At 48.3% G+C, this 19,123-nt stretch overlaps 1 protein-coding gene across 11 annotated transcripts in view; it reads right to left on the bottom strand.

Moving 5' to 3' along the window:
- The window catches only part of SH3BP4 (SH3 domain binding protein 4), a 66,331-nt gene that overhangs the window by 3,231 nt on the left and 43,977 nt on the right, over nt 1-19,123 (bottom strand). For 8 of the 11 annotated variants that reach the window (XM_068947713.1, XM_068947712.1, XM_068947711.1 and 5 more), the window contains 3 exons: nt 18,346-18,611; nt 12,058-14,420; nt 245-433 (listed from right to left, as the gene is read on the bottom strand). In XM_068947713.1, coding sequence (XP_068803814.1) covers nt 245-433; nt 12,058-14,420; nt 18,346-18,463 — 2,670 coding nt within the window. In that variant the 5' untranslated portion in view covers nt 18,464-18,611. Of the gene's footprint in view, nt 1-244; nt 434-6,029; nt 8,976-12,057; nt 14,421-18,345; nt 18,612-18,825; nt 19,067-19,123 lie in introns of those variants that run through there. The other 3 variants (XM_068947719.1, XM_068947718.1, XM_068947716.1) reach the window with 2 other exon arrangements.

Below are 19,123 nucleotides of genomic sequence, written 5' to 3'. Positions count from 1 at the left end.
TTAACCATGTGTGGGACAGAACAGCCAGCAAGTGAGTAATGCTATCCCCAACATGCAGTGATCTCCGAACAAACATATTCTAGGTGAAAACACTATCTAATGTCCTCAGCATATTAAAATCCCATTTATTCCATAAAGGCACATCAGAAGAACATGCTGTAGACATCTGGAGCACTAGCCACAAGCAAAAACAACCTCAGGAAATGCATGAAGCCCTCCAACACTGAGAACCATCCACTCTCACCTCGCTGTCCACCACCCCCGTTTTATCCCGGTGTGGGGCCTCGTAGGCATCCATCTGCTGCTTGGAGACTTTGACTAGCTTCTCAGCAAGCTCCCTCCAGCGCTGGGCCACCTCCACGGCTGTGGTCAGCAGCACGAAGTCCTGAATGAGCCGCACGACCAGCCCCTGACAGTCCATTTTCAGCAAAGCCTGCAGGACCATCATGAAAAACCAAATAGAGAGAGTCAGGGAGGGTGGCAAAAGGCAGGTAACCCAGGGATTACTCAAGGAAGTCTCTCAAGACGTTATTCCCAAATCCTCCCACCTCCTTTCTGGCAACAGCTGGTGAAATTAGGCCAATAGGCTCAACAGAGCTGTAATCCCATTAATTGAATGAAGTACCCTACCCCAGTTCAATGTGGTTTGTAGCCAGGGCTGGTCAGCATAACCTTATTTTCCAGGCAGTTACTCAAGATGTTCAGTCCCCACATAAGCAGTTTAAAGCATCTCAGAGCTGAGAAAAACAGATGCCTTTAATCAAGATAATTAATCCAACGTGGTCAATGCAGCTCGCATCCTCAAGCCTGGAGAACCGTCCCTTCAGTACAGACGGCAAGAGTGCCCAAGGATTTCCCCCGAGCAGCTCTGAGTTAAACATAACATTTTGGGACAAGGGGTGGACAGCTGTCCTGGGAGAAGATGAGCTGGGGTGAGATCCAGATGAATGGCTACTTCAGACCATTATAGGACCTGACCACAGTGGTCACTTTGCTTGAGATGCTCTTATTCCTTTCACTGCCACTGCCCCTTCCCTAGTCAGTTCAGAAACCATCTCCTTAAATCATTTATTGATTTAAGTGCAAATGGCTCTGAAGAGCCGGGGAGGAGAAAATGCTGCCACTAGGGAGACCCACAGCAAGGAACTGTTTTCCATACTGCAGTGACTTTAGCCAGAAAAAAAGGACAGAGTGGAAATCTGCTGAGGATTGCTGTCTTTGGGTAATAAAATCACGTTAATGTCTGCTCGGTTGCGATAGCAGCAACCCACGATATGGCCCAGGAAATGAAAGGTTTAAAGGCAACTGCCAGGCCACAAGACCTGACCAACAGAATCAACATCTAGCTCACTGAGGGCTCTCCAATGTTTGCGAGAGCCAAATGTTTGTAATGCAACAACATAAGGAGCAAACCCTATCCATGGATGAAGTCACCTCTTGAACCTCAAGTGGCTCTTGAAATGTGTTTTAAATTATGAAACAGGCATCCTTTTTTTAAAAAAAACATCAAAACAAAGCGGATAAACCAAAGACTATCCCTTGGGGCAGAGTTTACCACCCAGAAAGGTTTAATCATTCTTCATCTCCCTCTACACTGCCAGCCCTGGGACAGCTTGAGGCGGTGACTTCCACAGGTTAATCGTGTGCTATAAAAAGAAGTTCTTCAACGTATTTTCTATTTGCTGCCTTTCTGTTTCATCAAGTACCCTCTGGTTTTTGTCTTGCTAAGCGCTGGAACCACTGAGAGAGCAGAAGTAGGACTGCGGTTCCAGGACGCCAGAACACCAAGGGCGCTACACAGCATTTTAACAGGGGATCGCATTTTAACAAATGCAAACTACAGCTCAGGCACAAAGAGGGCAAAACCCCGAATGACTCTGACTCTCACTAGGGAGACACTACCAACACAATAGTATTATTTCAGTCACTACAACTGCAGACAGAAATTCTCTGCAGTCTGAACATGGCAAGAATCCACCTCCCTTCTCCTGCTCATTCCTCTCTCTCTCATTTCACACGCGCTTCAGTAAGACTGCGTCAGGCGCTGGCATTTAGGCACAGGGATGCACAGCCACCAAGGGGCTGAGACAGGGTTAACGCGCCATTACTCTGCAATGCTTGGCCTTGCCCCTTTGCTGCTGTCCCCACAGCAAAGGCAGAGGCACGAGGCTGTCCCCACACCAGTGCACAGTCCTGCGAACCTCTCCTGATTCACCAGCTCTAGGCAAACCCAGCTGATTTCACTCCAAAGCAGAGCAGGGGTTAAACCCTCCCATGAAGATGGTAACATTAACATCTGAAACCACTCCAGCAATTTGCAAAGCAAATATATGTCAGTTCCCTTAGCTGTTTCCAGCTTACACAAAGCAAAGCAGGGCTCGAATCTAATTACAGCTGTGGACTAGCGTTAGCTTTTCAAGCAAAGTGCTTACACGGGCTTCCTGTATTAGCAAGAGAAGTAATAAACCCTCTTGTTAAGCAAGCAAGGAAAATACATTTGAAGAGCATAATTTTTTTTATGGGCATTAAAAAAGCATTTAGATCTCACATCTGTGTCATACTCATACCCGCCTCTGCTGAGTACTCCACGTACAGCTCTCCAGCAATACTACCTTATCGAGCAGCCAACAGAGTCACTGCCCTCTAATCTTGAGCAGGGGGCTCAGATGGCCCTAAAGAGGCAGGGAGTTAGAATTACACTCTGGGGTCCTCGCTCTGAAACTGCCCGTCAGTACAAACCACCGTAAATCATATAAACGACGCAGTGGTACCATGTCCTCCACATGCTCCTCTGGTGCACACCTGCTGGTGTTTGCTCCAGCTGCTCAGCTGCAGTTTTGTGGGCCATCAGGTAGTCCTGGTCTGAGAAGGACACAATTTGCTTCTCAGGGTTGAAAACAGTTGGGAGGAACATACGTCCCTTCGCTAGGAAAAGAGGCAAAAAGGCGTAATGGTGGGGAGAAAGAGGAGGGAGAAGAGAAAACCCGTCTTCCTGGGAAACGTAGGCTAAATCACGGCGTCCAAGCAACTTGGGCCCTGGCGTGGTGGAGAGAGGCTTGCTCAGCCTGATGCACGTTCAGGAACCGGCTGAGATAGATAGGGGACGAGACGTCTCCCTTTGCACGCCATCGTGACAAAATCCCCCCTCTTAAGAGGTCTCAGTGAGGGAGCTTGTTACCTCTTTGGTGGAGACGGTGGCAGAAGAAGCACCGAGGAACTGATACAAGGGGTGAGAAAGGTGACCCGCAGCACGGCGAAACTCAGCTGGTTTACGGCAAACGGCAGCTCTGCCCCATCGCGGCTGACTCACTACCCGTACCCACACACAAGCGTTTGGCCATGTTTTGCAGACAGGTTAATCACCGGCACACAAGCATCGAAACAATCTGCTATTTAGCAAACAGTAGGGTAAGCAAACGCTGCAAGCAAGCCGCTCTTATCTCTTCCCGGAGTCAAAGTAGGTAGGAGGCAGCAACTGATTGCTCCCTGCAGTCATTTGAACAGACCGCTAATCAAATACGGTGCCAAACAACAGGCAGACACTGAGCAGAGGAGTGCAACATGATGATGTGGAAAAGCACCCGGCAACAAGTTCACACAAGTTCTCGATAAAGCCCCGCTTGCAGCTGCCCGGAAAGGCTCCTTGGTACATCACTTGGCGGCGGACAGTCAAAATAATACAGTTTTTTGAAATGCAGGGAAGCAGAGAGAGAGGGAGGGGGGGAGAGAGAGAGAGAGAGAGAGAGAGAGAGAGAGAGAGAGAGAGAGAGAGAGAGACGCACATATTACAAAATGGTAACCAATGCATTAATAAACACGTTTGCCTAAACTGCTGTGGAGTTTCCTCCCTGGATGAGAGCGGGAACGATAGGTGTGAAGAGTCTTTTAAAAAGATGGCTTTCTTCTTGCTGACCACTAGGAACAAGCTGTAACTAATGGGTTAAAAGGGTGGGTGCCCATGGGGTTGGTGCTGCAGAAGGCAGGTGCTCTGGCTCTTTCCGCTGCTCGCAGTACACAAGAAAACGCCGCCAAGTAAAGCAACTGTGAGCCATGTCACTGAGCGCTGTAGAGTGACCCAAAGCAACAGGTTTCAGAGGGACAAACTGTTCCCTTCAGCTCAGCAGGTTAACTCTGAAACCTACAGGCAGCAATAGAAACACCTTCTTTGTTCACCTCACCTCTGGTTACCTCACCTGGGAAGGCGCAACATGCAAATTATCTGCCAGTGTCTGTGCCGGGGGTAAAACACTGCCAGAACGGTGCGATGAGGGGGCTGCAAAGAGAAGGAAGGAAGAGCCACGGCGTTTGCAGAGAGCGGGGCGGCAGAGATACAGTGGAGCTCGCCGGTCCGGCACGTGGGCCTCCCTGCTGCGTTTCTGGACTCTGCTCTCACCTCCATCACGGCCCATAGCGACGCAAGACCCCGATGCTCCTGATTTTCGGCAATTTCGCCCCCACTCTGCTCAGTACGGAGCTCACAGACAAGCCGCACAGGATCAGGCCCGTGCTCACCCTGCAGCAGAGGTGCCGGGAGCTCCCTCGCTTTGCTGGCCCCACTGCGGGAAGCTTTTCCGAACCCCAGGAACTGGGGGACTGGGCGCGTTGTGAGCACTGAAAGAGCCAGGGAAAACGAGGGAGAGCGGATAGCGGAGAGGAGCGACGGGAGACGCGGCACAGCACTCTGTGCAGGGACAGGGCGAAGACAGCCGAACGGGACTGGAAGCCCTTCAGGAGAGCCTGGGCCCATGGCCACAGGGGGATGGGGCCTCTGCGTGGACGTCCAAGCCAAAGTGGGGTACTAGTGGTAACGGTGAAATATTTTCCATCCCTACACAAAGGATCCTCCACAAAAGCCCACAGTGCAGCAGGGTCTTTTAGGGACAGCAAGGAGCAGCTTCAGTCATTGAATGCAAACGTGCCACCTGATCCCTGCCCCGTGCACAATTCATTCCTTTTGCCACAGAAATACATAAATTACAAGCAGGCTCGGGTCTCTTCTGAAAGCCATGACTAGCCCAGCCGGGATTAGCAGGTTTCACAATGGATTTAATCCTCCAGCAGGCGCTTTCGGGATTACACTACATTTTTTTTCCATCCTCCTCCCTCACCCTACACAAACCTCCCAGGATAGCTGGATACACACACCTGGCTTGTACAAGCACTCTCTTCCAGTTTCCCTCGGTATCCAACTATGTTTACTCCTAAGGCTTAACCAGCGCTGTGCTATTATTGCCATAGCTTTAAAGCTGTGCATTGTCAACGCTCTCTGAAACGCTCATTAGCCCCAGAGAGCCTCTGAGCCTGCTCCACCAGATGAGTGGGCAACGTAGCAAAGAAGATGGTTTGATATTCAAATCCCATTTCAAAGCGGGCGCAGAAGAACCTATACTTAAAATGCATCCGGGGAGGCAGAATTTGCATTTCAGCTCTGAAACGCAGACTCTCATTTCCAATCCTCTAATCATGGAAAACAGCATCTAAGCGAACACGGTGCAGCGAGCCCCAAGGGGGTTTCAGCACAAAGCTGTGGAAAAAGCTAACGAACGACAGCTCTTCTGTGCGGTTTGGGGTTGACAATTCTGCCTGTATTTCCTGCACGCCTCTTTGGCCCCCCTCCCTGTTTTGCTTATAGCTTATGAAAAAAGAAAGGAAAAAACAAAGGGAGTAAGCAGCTACAGAGACTGACTGCACATGTAGCCACTTCCACGCACGCACAGCTGCAAAATGCCAGTAATGGCACGCTTAACACTCAGCTTTTGCAGGCGCAGTTGTCCTCTCCCAACCCAAAGGGCACCAAGTCCTATGCTCTCTCACACATGCACGCATACAGTCTCCCATGGCCTATCTCTGGTCTTGACACATGCTTCTCTTTGGGGTTTGCCGAAGCCATTTGAACTTCTGGCACTTTGTTTTCCCCTGCCTTTCTGCATCACTGAGGAGTAGAAATCTTTCTTCTTTGCCCCAGTGGGGTAAAATAATGCAAAATTCGTTCGCACCCCACCAGGTGAAGCACAAGACTCAGAAGGAAGTCATTATGGAAATGGACTTTAATTAGTCAATGATTTCTTAAACAGCGTTTAACTTGGAAAGCACCCTGGAGAGCCCGAGTGTTATCACACGTTCATCAACGTCTGACGCTTTTGGTTCAGCTGGGTGGGGGGGAGGAGGAGGAGGAGATGTGGTTACAGTAAGCAGCAATGTTTAGTGTCCTATTAACTACCAGAGGAATATGTAGGAGGGCAGGGACTGGGCTTTGAGTTAAAAGCTGGAGGAGGAGAGTTTTCAGGGAACAGGCCTGGGGAGGTGCGCGTGAGGGAAGCATCTCCGCAGCGGCATTTTGCTGGAGGAGGCTCTGGCCCCATCCAGCAGCTCCTGGCCGGCTCACACACACCCTCGCAGCAGATGACAACCTCACTTCACCCCAGGACCTGCAACGCCGTCCCTGCTCCTCTCCCCTCTCTGTTGTTGTTTTGCTGCAGCTTTCCAGTGTTTTTACCAGAAGGAACATGCAGGGCTGTGCCACAAGGGCAGAAAAGCAGGATACGTTAGAAAACGCAGGGGAAAAAGGGTTTAGGTAACACCCACTCCTGCTCCCAGCCTCCTGGCAGCAGAGACAGGGTGAGGGCCTGCTCGCACAGAGGCTCCCATCTCCATCTTCTTCAGGACACGGCCTCTGAGCACAGGTCACACTTTTGGCCTGAACAGGTTAACTCTGTATGAGTGCTCCTCAAATTAACTCTTGTTTTTGACATTAAATAGCCCTTTTATTCATTTCATTTGACTTTCAGTTAGCACCAGTCACACACACACCTCAAACCGCTGTGCTACACGTTCACAATCTTAAATAAAATTATTTCTGCCTAACACAGTGAGGCATAGGCTCTGGGGGGGCAGTCTACTTGAATACGGTGCCCAGCTAAGGTCCTCAGGGGCTGAAGGGATCATTTCTTTCGAAATGACACTGAGCGGTATTAGCTGCACTCTCAGTGGGCTTGGAAAAGGTACCAAATGCAACTGCATGAGACTTTTTTTTGCAAGAGCATATCTACATGGAAGTAAGAGCAGAAACAACTGTGATAAGGCACAGGAGTCTTAACTCCTGTAATGAGAAACACGGGAAGATTGCCTACCGATCCTAGAAAATAAAAGCAGGTTGCGCTATGCTGTCTGCAGGGCAAGAAGCCTGAAGAAACCAATTGCACTGTCAAAGGGCACTGCAAATTTCTTTTGTGTAGCATTGTTCTGGACAGCCTGATCGTCAGGAGCTTGGTGGCAGAGTTTTCCCGTGCCAGTAGCGGCAGCTTGCCAGCTGTGTTTGAGGGAATACTTTCCTTTTGTTCCTAGCATACCACCTGGGCCAGGCCGATGGAGGAACAAGGAGCAGAACATCACATTTCTGCAGCTTTCTCTTATTTAATAGGCATGCAGGGCAAAAAAAGTTATTCAAGATATGCACGTGAAAAGGCCCTGCTGGAAGCAACCTGCCTACGCAAGGACAAGCCACGTCCTACAGAAAAATTCCCATCAACTTCAGTGTGGCACTTACCTAAGCTCCTTAGGGGAGCAAGGTCCACTATCTACGTGTGCAGGTGGGGATTTGCTCCCCTGCACGCAGAGAAAAGGCAGAAGATGGCTTGCACCTTGGACCCAAAGTCAGCGCTGCACAGGCACTACAAAAAGCCAGCCAATTGCTTCTGGATTCAGGAGCAATGGAAGACCACCATAAGCAACTTTCAGCTGGCCTGTTTCACACACGCTAGTGCAAAGTCCAAGAAATAATCTCCTGCAATGCAGGAGATAGAAGGAGACCCAGAGCTGTTCGGGCCCATCAGCAGCTGTCTGGGGTCTGTACAAACTAAGGACAAGAAAGCATCTTTATCCCTCTGCTGCTTCTGAGCAGTGTCTTTTGGCAGAAAAGGGCAACACACAGATAGCTGTGGTCACAGCAAAGGACGGAAAACAGAATGGGGGAAAAAATCATCTTTTTCTGTACGAACTTTAGAAGTAGACTGGAGGAGAAAAAGCTAAATAATTTCTGCAATCTCTGCTAACATACCTAGCGGCATTCCCAGAAGACCAATATTTTTTCCATCAGCAGCAGTTTTTGGAGAGGATGCAAGGCTCTATAAAAACACTGTATCAAAAATCCCTAGAGAGAGGAATGCTGTGTCTCATCACATGTTTAACTCCAGCTCCAAAGGACCAGGTGATATAGTCACTGTACGGCAGGTCAGGTCACGTTTCTCAAATGAAACCTGGCATGTTTCCCTGTGGCAACTTGAGTGTATTTGATTAGGCTGCGGTAGGTGAGTAACATTTGCAAAAGCACCCAAAGACTTTTTCCTACAAGCCTGAAACATATGCGGTTTTTGCACGCTGAAAGCTTCTAAACTCTAATGGAGCTACCACCGGGCAGCTAGGCTGCAGTAGTGGACCACAGGGGTGCTTTCTGTACACGCGGCAGAAACATTATCTTAAAGCTCTTCCATGGAGACGTTTCCCCACCTGTAACAGCCGAAGAGAGCACACAGCCAGTTCCTGGTGGCTCAGCTGGAATGAGGTTTGTCCAAGATATTTTTGGAGAAAGTACCTCTTCTCCCATGGGAGCACAGCTTAGAAACAAGGCTTATCTATGAGCACAGTGGACAGCCAAAAGCTGAGCACAGTGCAAGCATCTCTACCAATCTGAGCAGGTAACACTGTCCGTAACACCGTCAAAAGGCATAGCGCGTGTAGGTCCCGCTGAGCGCACCACAAAGTATAGCCTTCCTGAGCAAGTGATAGGCATCAGCACAGCTCAGAGCACCTTGCAAATTTGGGACTTGAATTATTACAGGCTTTTTTAGTAAGGCAATCTGTGTGTTATCTGCTTTTGACAGGCAGAGAGGAAGGGCGGGCTATAGTTCTCCTTCTGATGTGATGACTAACTTCTGAAGAATGTTCTCCTCAGTTACCTTCACACACTGCTGCTGATGCTAGGTTTAAAAAAAAAAAAAAAAAAGAAGAAGAAAAAAGTTAAATGCAGATTATTTATTAACTAGTCATCACAACAGGGTATGCCATTCACTTAGAGGCTCCCAGAGGCTCTTCCATGCTTAGCTACTGCCAGTATGATTTTGTGCACTCCACACTGAAGTTAGATAAGCCTGCTTACTCCTTTTCCCCTCCTTTGAAATGAGACATCCAAATTTAACATGAAATGGCCAAATCAGAGTTTAATCTAACTGATTCTTCTTGCTGCCGGACAGCAAGTTCGCTTGCCATAAATGCAATCAGATTTAAACACAATAAAAAATATTACCGCTCAGCTGCCATCCCCTGAAACACCTATTTCTTTTTCTTTTTCTTTTTTTAAGATCATGCTCAATTTAATTTCTCTGGAAGGTAAGGAGGATTAGATAGCAGTGAGGGGTTTAGAAGTGTTGTCTTCCGCCAGGAACAGAGCTCATCCTTTATCAATAGGCTCAGACTCACAAAGATGTCACACAGAATAGGAAATAGTCAATGTCCAGGGTTAATCTCCGTTTGAATAAGGAAAATAAAACCTGCTTGAGGATTTTGCACTAGATGTATCCCTTTGGGAGCGATATGTTTTTCAGGCAACTGATGGCTCTCCCCTTGACTTAACTGGTTTGTGAGTATCTAGAGAGTCTTATCTTCCTGTTCATCTGCCCATTTAGGTCTGGTGCACTTTACAGACTTGTCTTTGATCCTTGGAGACAAGACATTATAATGCTTATAACAGGTTTTGAGAGCAGTAAGGCAAACAGCTCAAAGCCCTTGAAGTATTTAGCGAGACAGAAGTACGTACTTCAGCCTGTCGTTCACTGAGGCTACTGTTTCAAGGAGCAAACCTTCCTTTGGAGGAACCACAGGGCTGTTTACAAGACCAGAAGCCAGCCTTGAGGACAAGGGGAGATGGAGGGCAAGGAGGAGATCGCTCCAGTCAGAAGAGATGAGCTGTGGCAAAACATGTCACGGGACACAGCTGTGCCCAAGCTGTACTGAGTCCACACTGCACATGCATTGGGGATGCAAACCATCACCCCAAGTTTCACCTGGAGGTGCAGCTGGCAAGTGCAGATGGCAGCAGCACAAAGTCCTTCCTAGCATGCTGCTAGGGGGAGATGTGGGCTACAGAGTCAGGCCTTACCCCGTGCTCCCCCTAAGCCCTCCTGAATCCTCTTCCTACCTGCCTGTTGCTTCAGGTGTAAGTAGTGCCCACACTCTGCTACAGGACCGTTTGGGTCTGGGGGTACAACATGCCTTTATCAGTTGATCCCTTTTAAGCAGATCCCATCTCAGGAAGGCTTTCACTTACGGGCTGCTTCCATCTCTCTCTCAAACACAGCATCTGGCCACTGAGGATTTTAAATAGCTCCTTGAGACACTTTGGCATTTTGGTCACTGCCTTTTTTATTCGGTCTTTATAGATGCCCTTCAGAACAAACGCACGGGAACACGCTCCTCCATATGCAGTGCTGAGCCCAGTGTCCAGCCAGCCTGCTGCTGCCTTCAGCGATGGGAGAAAAAAAATCCACATTGCAGAGTGGTGTTTTTCCCTCCCTGAAGACCGAGACAACTTGCCATTTGATGGCAAGAAACCCTAAAAAGCAGCGGCACTGGTGGCATTGCCTGGAGTCTGCAGATTACTGAAAGCCAAGGCAGCCCTATCAGCCACAAATTGGTACTCGCAGGGTAAGGTTACCCGCGCTCTCCTCTAATCTCTGTCTGGCCAGTTAAATGTTTTGCAACCCAGCAGATCCTCAGCCTCTTGACACAGTGCCTGGCCTATAGTTTAGAGCAATCATGGTTTTGGACCACTAAAATGGCTAATCACACCAATCAACATCCGCAAAGAACAGCAGCCTGTCAGAAGAGGTGCGAGCCTCACCTCTTAACACTCACCTTAACATCACCCTCTGTGCTTTTTGCCTTCTCTATCAGATTAGCATGCAGGCTGTTCCCTTTAAAAAGGGGCAAGAACCCAGCTGACTTTGGAAGAAAGCCAGTCTGAGCCTGCCAGCGGAGCACAGGGGAACCAGCAATATCCTCCAGTAATTACAGCCTAAGCGTCTCAAGTTCCCCTGGGCTCCCTTGAGCAGTTCAACCCCATATTTTAATGTACTTACCCTAAATGAACGTGCACGAAGACAGCTCCAGTGATCACCTTAATTGCATTGTAACAAGTGCGAGTCACACCTTTCAGAAACTATCTTCCCATTTTCCACATCGACGCCAAAAGCCAGTCAGGGCTTCTCATAAAGTCTTATTAATTCTACTGCACTATTAGGCTAAGGAAATACATTCACAAGTAACCCGTTGAACATACTAGACAGGATTTCCATGAGTAATGAACGGCTCCAGACTCTTCATAATGTCTTACACCTTCGATCCTCAAAATTCACCATTCTTATTAAACGGAAGCAGTGATATGAAGCACTTCATTTAACTCCAGTCCTCTTTATCCAGGTTACTTACTCATAATTTCATTTTGCATGCTGCATGTTCTTGCACTGCTGCCTGTGCACATCACTGCCAAGAGAAGCTTTTGCTATTTCATAATTAAATTGGCATTTTAAAAACACATAATTTGCTACAACCCAGTTATCTGCTTCTGCAGGAGAGACTGTTAAAAGACAAGAGCTGCAAATCCCTTTGAGACAGTAAGTCTCGTTGTTTCCTTGGCTTATTTCCTAGGAAATGTTGGAAATTGTCCTCGTGAGGATGATTTCTCTTAAGAGACTTCCCAATGGCATCCTAGGGATACTCACAGACAGGATTTTACCCCAGAGGCCTGCAGAAGCCTTTTAGGACATAAGGCAGGCAGGCATTTTAGACAATTTGCAAACACGATCCACAGCTAAACATTAAACTTGCCAATACATAACCGCAGGGCAGAATTTATCACCTAGCTGCGCTGAGCAGCCTGCAGAAGACCTTAAAAATGCACTTCATTTTTGTATATCAAGTAAGGAAACCTCCAACTCCCGTTCCTACTGATCACTCTGAATGCATCGCAGCAAATTAAGATGCCCCAGCAGACCTTGAACTCACCGTCATCAGCTCTTTCTGGAAAGATTTCCTGTCCTTGTTCTCAGTGTTGTTGCAGTCTTCCTTCAGCTTCTCCAAAACGGAGGCCACTCGCTCCGGCTCACTGTCCAGCTCCGCTCGACAGAAAAACGTGAGTGGCAAGTTCAAATACCCCAGTGCATCGGCGAATGACCGCCAGCTGCTGAGGTTCTCCATGAGCAGAGTCCTCACTGAGGCATAAATATAGGTTAGAAATTTGCAAGGTCTCAGAATTTGCTCAAGCAACAGGCTGGTAGTGAGATCAGGCCCAGAGAAGTAGCTGGGCTTGACCTTCCCAACCACAAGCACGTTTTTGGTGTGCACAAGGCCTATTTTCCCCTGGTAGTAGCCAATATACCACTCCTTTGTCCACAGCTGCCCTTTTAACCTGATCTTCTCTTCACTGAGGAGGGCTATGACATCTCCTTTCTTGTACTCCAGCAAATAGTGGTTCTTGTTTTGCCGCACAACAGTTTTCAGCAGTTTGCCATACTTCAAGCTCAACACCGGCCGGTCCTGAAAAACTGGATACTTAGCAGTGGCAGCCAGAGGTGAAAGGATGATCTTTCCAACCTCGTTCTTCTTGAGGAACCGCCTCTGCCCTGTGGGTTTGATGGCACTTTTAGGAGGCGGCTGTGGCGTCTGGACACAGAACTGGGTCAAAATGGCATCCTTGTCATCTTTGACCTGTATTCTCAGCGTGAAGTCCGAGAGCTCGTTGGGGTCGTGAGACGCGATGGGAAAGATAAGGCGGCTGACCTTGCCCAGCTTCATCTGGAAGCCTCGCACAATTTTGGCTTGCTCACTAGCTTTTACCTCGTAGTTGGTCATGTTGGAGAACATGCAGATTTTGAGGTCCTGAGGCCGGGACAAAGTGAACTGATGTTTACCCCAAAGCTGCAGAGCGACGGGAGCAGGATTGTGAGCCTGCCGTGTGACCTCATTCACCAGGAGAGTCTTGGGCGCACATTCATGCCCAAACACAGCCACGACAGTTTTAAAGGAAGGGTGAATGTGTTTTGGGCCGTAGACGCCAACAGTGATCTTCTTGCTGATGTAATCCCAAACAGTATAAGGGTAGAGGATGTTCTGCCCTTGGGCTACGGCTGCGATGTACATGCAAGGCTCCAGATTCTCCAGCTGCACTTGTATTGTGTCCCCATATGAATAGCTCAGCTGCATCGGTGTGTATGGCCCCTCCTTCATGTCGCTCCGCAGACACTGCAATCCCACCAAACTCTTGCTCATGATGTCGTTCTTGACCTCTGCTGACACCTTCATCTCCAGAATGATGAAGGTTTTCACCTCCATATTGCTGAGTTTGATCTGCAGGACTGGGCTGATGGTGCTACATTTGTCACTGTTCAGCTCCAGCGGCGGATCCAGCATCGCTTTCATGGAGATCTGCTGCGTTTCCCCAGGGCACACATGACCCTCTGGCACGTGGATGCTGATGTTGGTGTCTGGAAGCTGAACAGCTCCACCGGAGCTATCCAACTTGCAGACGATGTTGGTCTCCACGGGTTGTGTCTGACCCCAGCCAGGACTTTGACCAAGCAAATCCAAGTCATGGCAAGACCGGGCCAGCTTCCTATGGTTCAGCCATGCTGTCCTAAAATCCTCCCGGCTCTGGAATTGCTCAGGGGTGGGAGACTTCAAACCGCTGAAGAAACCCGATGACATCGGAGTGTCCGACTTCGCTTGAAGAACGGACAGCTCAGACAAACTGTAGGAGCGTTTGCTCCTGAAGAAGGGATTGTCCCGTTTCACGGTCTGTTCCAGCTCCAGCCTGTTTGTGGACGGAAACTCATCGAAAATGTTACCCATGCTGCTATTAGCGGCTGAACTGGAACCTGCTGAAGTAGGAGCTCCTGTGTCAAAGAGCAGCAAGTCAACAGTAGCTTTGGAGTTGGACTCATTATCAGAGCTGGGCACTGTTTGCAAATTCCCATTCAGAAATGGGTTTGTCTGGACGCCATTCAAGAAAGGGTTATTATTGTAGGTTTTGGCAGAGCTTCTTTTCATGTCAGTCCATTCTCCAAGCAGGTCCAACTCCTTGACCCCCTCGTCAGGGCTCTCCAGTAGATTGTCTATCATCCCACTGTCCGTTAAGGAAGAGTTGCGGTAGTTTACGGGCTGGACGTAGGAGGAAGGGATGTAACCCATCTCTGTAGTGTTGTGAGCATACCACCACTCGCCTCCTGATGTGTCTAAGACGTAGAGATGGTCCCCCTTGGAGAACTTCAAAGTGGTGAAATTTGTTGGACAGTAATCTTTGATTGCTATTACTTCTTTCGCATTTCCAAAGGATGTGGGATTGTCAATCAACAAGGCACTAGGGGAAGGCACTGCAAAGTGAAGAAGAAAAACAGCAGGGTAAGCAATCCACAAAAGAGTAACAAGTTATTTACAAGCATTTATTTCAGGTAAGCGACCCATGCTACTTTAACCAGTAAGGCCAAGTTAGTTTTATAGCCTCTCAAGCCTACAGATATATATATATTTTTTTCCCCTCTAAAACTTTTAAACAAAATTTCTCCCTCCACTGTTTTTGATGCATCCGTACGGTGCCAGAGAGAATATCTTCTTCAAAGAGTTCATAATCCTACAGGACGGGCATCAAAGCAGCTGGGCAGAGCCGCAGGAGCCTAGACAGGAGAGGAAGCAATTTGTTACAGCCCCATAATAGCAACGCAGGTGCAGAAAAAGAAGCTCTCCTCCCGATGCAGTCAAGTGTCTTAGCAACAAGATCACACAGCCTACCCTTTGATTTAGGGTCTCACGCAGCTGCTTCTGCAGGAGAAGACAGTGTCGGACAGCCTCTAAATTCACTGAGAGGTTTTGCACAAAGAGGTGGGTTGGTGAGAGTTTTGAGGGAGCTGGAGTCAATTCTTACTACGACCCCTTTCCACCTGGCATGCCTGGATTTAAGCTCCTAAAAGCAAGTGCTAAAATCACAGGCAGCCCCTTAAATTTTCACATTTAAAACGATGGAAATTACTTTAGGATGTGCTACCTGGGGAAGAGGTTATGTGGCCCAGGTGTTTCTTCATAGCCTTTATCCTACAAATTTGGTCAGTGGTATCTCAATGTCTTTGGCTGCCAATATTTTTTTTTTTAAATCACCGCTGTTTTGATGTTTGTGAATAGTTAACCCTGCTGTTGAAGGTGAACACCTGCTTTTCAAGCAGATTGCACAATAACCCAAGGCAACGGTTGCAGGCTAAAAACGTTTTCATCCTGCCATAATCCCTCTCCTGTATGCGTGAAACGTCTTAAAGTTCACCGTAAGAAACAAAGGCACCCACTAAGGATACTTCGTGTCCCCACTTTTTCATGTCACACTAGTCAAAGGCTCAGCATCTCGCTCCCCTTACCCAACACACTAATTTCCAAGCTCCTCAACAAGTATTAACACCATTTGCAAAGAAAGTCATGTAGTTTGAGCCATCAGAAATAGGCATAGCACCCCTCTACCCCAGGACTGTCAAAGACTAAGCAGCTTCTCCAGTTTCCCTTTCAGCATGGTGTTCAGCAGCAAGTCTGGCTGAAAGTCATTTTCCCAATTACAAACGAAGCAGCTCCATAAAGACTACAGATGCTCAAGCTGTCACCATGTTTATTGATTTTGGTCTCACATTAAGGACCTATTTCTTTTAAAAAGCACTAGAAGCAAGCTGCAGATAATGTTATATCAGCATCCAAATATTTGTTATCTTACTAGACAAATCTAAGAAAACAAGACCTAGAGGAAAGAGGTAAAAAGAGCTATATTCTCCCCAATTCAGGGCAGCAAGAACAAAAGGACAACACCTGTTTCAATACGCTTGTTAGCTCTCTGGAGGGAAAAGGGGAATATAAAAATTCACATCGGAAGCCCCTGAAATCCTGGAGACAAACAGATGACAGAAGAGAGACTGCATCCATAGTCGTTGATTGCAGCATGCACTTTTCAAACACGTAAAATTACACGAAAAAGGACGACACTTGGAAGATAAGGATGCCTGATGGCCTTACAAAACCTGGGAAAATTTGACAAAAAAGTAGACCTTTAACAGCTGTAGAACAGCTCGTGATGCCATTACGGTCTTAAAAAGTAACTGAAGAAACAAGAGCAAAGAAAAGTATTCAAATATAAGGACTTTAGGGCTCCAAGACTGAAAAAGAAGAGTTTGTATACGTACACTTCCCGATCCCTCCCTCTCGCAGAAGGCAACGAAAGTCATGAAGACATTTACTCAATGTAAAATCACATTAAAAAAAAATCTCTATTGAAACCTTCTTGTCACCCTGGTAGGAAGTCACTACGAAACTAGGTACATATCTCAAGCCCTTTGCTTGGGAGAATCACAGCTCAGGGTTACCAGTAAACTTTTATCTGATACCTGATCTCCCAGGGATGCTCTCGGCTGCCATGACCAGTCTGCATGATGCCACTACTCAAGAAAGCAAAACCCCACAAAAAAGCAGCATCTGCCCTTGGTATTTCGAAGAGGCTCCTTAGCCGAGGCCTTTTGGCCTTGCCAAGGTCCCATAACGTGTAGCGTTGATGTAAAGTCAAGGTAAAGCCCCAGCTCCTGAGGACGTTAAGTCGCTGCCAGCCAGCGCGATGCCCTCCACGGCGGTCGGCAGCGATGCAGGCTAACTTCCCTGGCCCCACAAGAGGGGCTGGGTGGGCACGCACAGGCCCAAGTCTTGCAAAGGAGCTGCTGCCAGAGTCCTCCTGAGGGAGGAAGGACAGGACACATCCCTCCATGGCAATGCTACCAAAGGCGTCCAGTCCCTGCTTCTAAAAAGCTGGGGCACGATGCTGCGCCTGCACTACTCCAGCCATTTCTCATGGCTTTACTTGGCCTCCTGAAGTGAGAACCGGTCTGAAATCCTCAATACGTTCTGTTCCCCTCCCTCTGTTATTTTAATGGAGACAAAAAGACAGCAACATATTTTTCATCAAAACCGGCAGCGAGTGGCAAGGGCAGAATTTCACAGTCTTTCTCCTTTTAATAACTTTTTTTTTTTTTCCTAAAATTGGCTCTATCTGAAGTTTTTCTTCCATCTGGAAAAAGACAGAACTCCACCTGCCCCCCCTCAAAAATAATTTATAACCCAACTTTGAAACATCTACAGCGAAGAGCTGACAGGTCTCCAACCAGGAGAAGCGCTCGGTTTCAGCTGCAGGCCTGCTTAGAACAAAGATCTGGCTGCTGAAGGTCTGTAAAACCAAGGAGATAGGATTTCACTTCTGGTTTTATCTTCCTTAACAGCTGACAGCCGTTTCCTGGGGGAGGGGGGGGTGAAAGTGCTCTGCCCTTAGGCCTTATTTTCTGTTTGCAATAAACACAGACCCTCACTCAGCCTTATGAATTAAAGTATTCTCCTTCGTTTAGCTTTATCCCACAGCGGTAACAGCCATGCGCTACCTGAAGAGATAGATAAACTGTAAAATCTGCTGCCTTTCAGTTTCACTGAATATCCCATTGTTCTGATCTTGGGGAAAAAAAAAAAAAGACAGTAAACAGGAAGGCGTATTATTCATCGCTCCATCTCTCTGAATCAAGTTGCCTTTTATTCGTCTCCCTTGTAAAATAATCCTCTTGTTTTCCCTCTCTCTTTTTCCATCCAGATATCACACGTGCCTCTAAACATACCCAGGTTCATACAGCGTGCAGCTATTAAAGGTGACTTGAACTGAATCAGCAATGCTGCATCCAGCTTTTGAGCACCCTTGTCCACATACGTGCCCAGGCACACGCCACCCGCACGTACGTTCTCGTGCTCTCCTGCATCCCACGCCCCACTCGGGGTTATGCCGCACCAGGGGAAAGCGCGGCCTGTGCTGGCGATGAGCAGGGCGATGTAGAAACCCGGCAGCGCAGATGAGCGCTCAGTGGCTGAGTTTCCACCAAGCCGGGAGATAAAAGGGGCTGCACCAGGCTTGGCGAACACACTACCCCTACCAAATTCCCACAGGCTTTAAGGCAGGAGCTGGTTCAATCAAGGCGTTTCCAAGGTCTGTCACCTCCCTGAAGTATCGAGCAAACTCTGCAGAGCTCTTGGGGATGCAGTTTCCTTCCTCCACCGCAGCACAAAGTGCAGCGATGGAGCGTTTTCGGTCTTCCTGTTACTTTAGAGCAAACGGGTAAAGGACCATCCAACCCCACAAGCGAGAGGAAGCTTGGCCTTAAATCAGACAGCTTAAATATTGTCTCGTGCTTCCTCAACACCCAGAAGGAAGAGGTAAGAAGTGCCAGAAGCAGCCCCGGCCCCCCTCACCTTTGACATCGCTCAAGCTGTTTTCCGAGAGCCCTTCGCTGAGGTCAATGAGCGTCCCCTCCGACTTGCACCGCGGCAGGCCGCTGGAGTTGGCTGCCCGGATCCTCTGAGCTGCCATCTCAAACCGGCCTTGCAGCTAAGGAGCGCTAGGCGGTCATGGCCTCTCCGTGGTGATGGCAGCAAGCTGCTAGGCTGGCAAGCGCAGGCAAAGCTGGCTACGGAGATCCTGGTGTCACCACGGCACCCTTACAGCCTGATGAGCCAGCCTGCAAACGAAAACAAAAGCCAAAACATTAGTGAAGGCCCCAGCACAATACTCTACACCTTGCGTGGGCGAACCGTGGCCTCCTCGAGCGGGAGGAGAGAACGTAGACTCGCAAGCAAGGCACTGCAACGTATCTTGAACGATGCGAATTAAATGCTTTCCACAGCTTCGACCTCATGTCAACCCGGGGGCAATTTGCTTATCTTTTTGCTTACTTCCCCAGCTGTGCGCTTCCTTTCTCTCTTTATTCGCTTATCGAAAAAGCATTGCTGGTAAAAAGGCGTATCTTCCCATGTGCATGCCAAGCCCACAGTGCTGATTCCAGAAAACTTTCTCATATTCTCCTTAAGGCATCAAGAAAGATCATCTGTGCTACTCCTAGTAAGCAAGGCACCAAAGGCTTTGGATATCGTAGACAGCCTGGTCTTGCATTATGCTTCTGTTCGCTATCCCCCTTGTACAAAACTAGCCCTCTTTCCCCTAAGAGTTACTTCAGGGTATCTTGTTCCCTCC

Source organism: Struthio camelus, chromosome 6 (genome assembly GCF_040807025.1).
Source record: "Struthio camelus isolate bStrCam1 chromosome 6, bStrCam1.hap1, whole genome shotgun sequence".
Classification (NCBI taxonomy): domain Eukaryota; kingdom Metazoa; phylum Chordata; class Aves; order Struthioniformes; family Struthionidae; genus Struthio; species Struthio camelus.
Note: the sequence above shows the minus strand (reverse complement) of the source record. Positions and strands in the feature narration are given on the sequence as shown.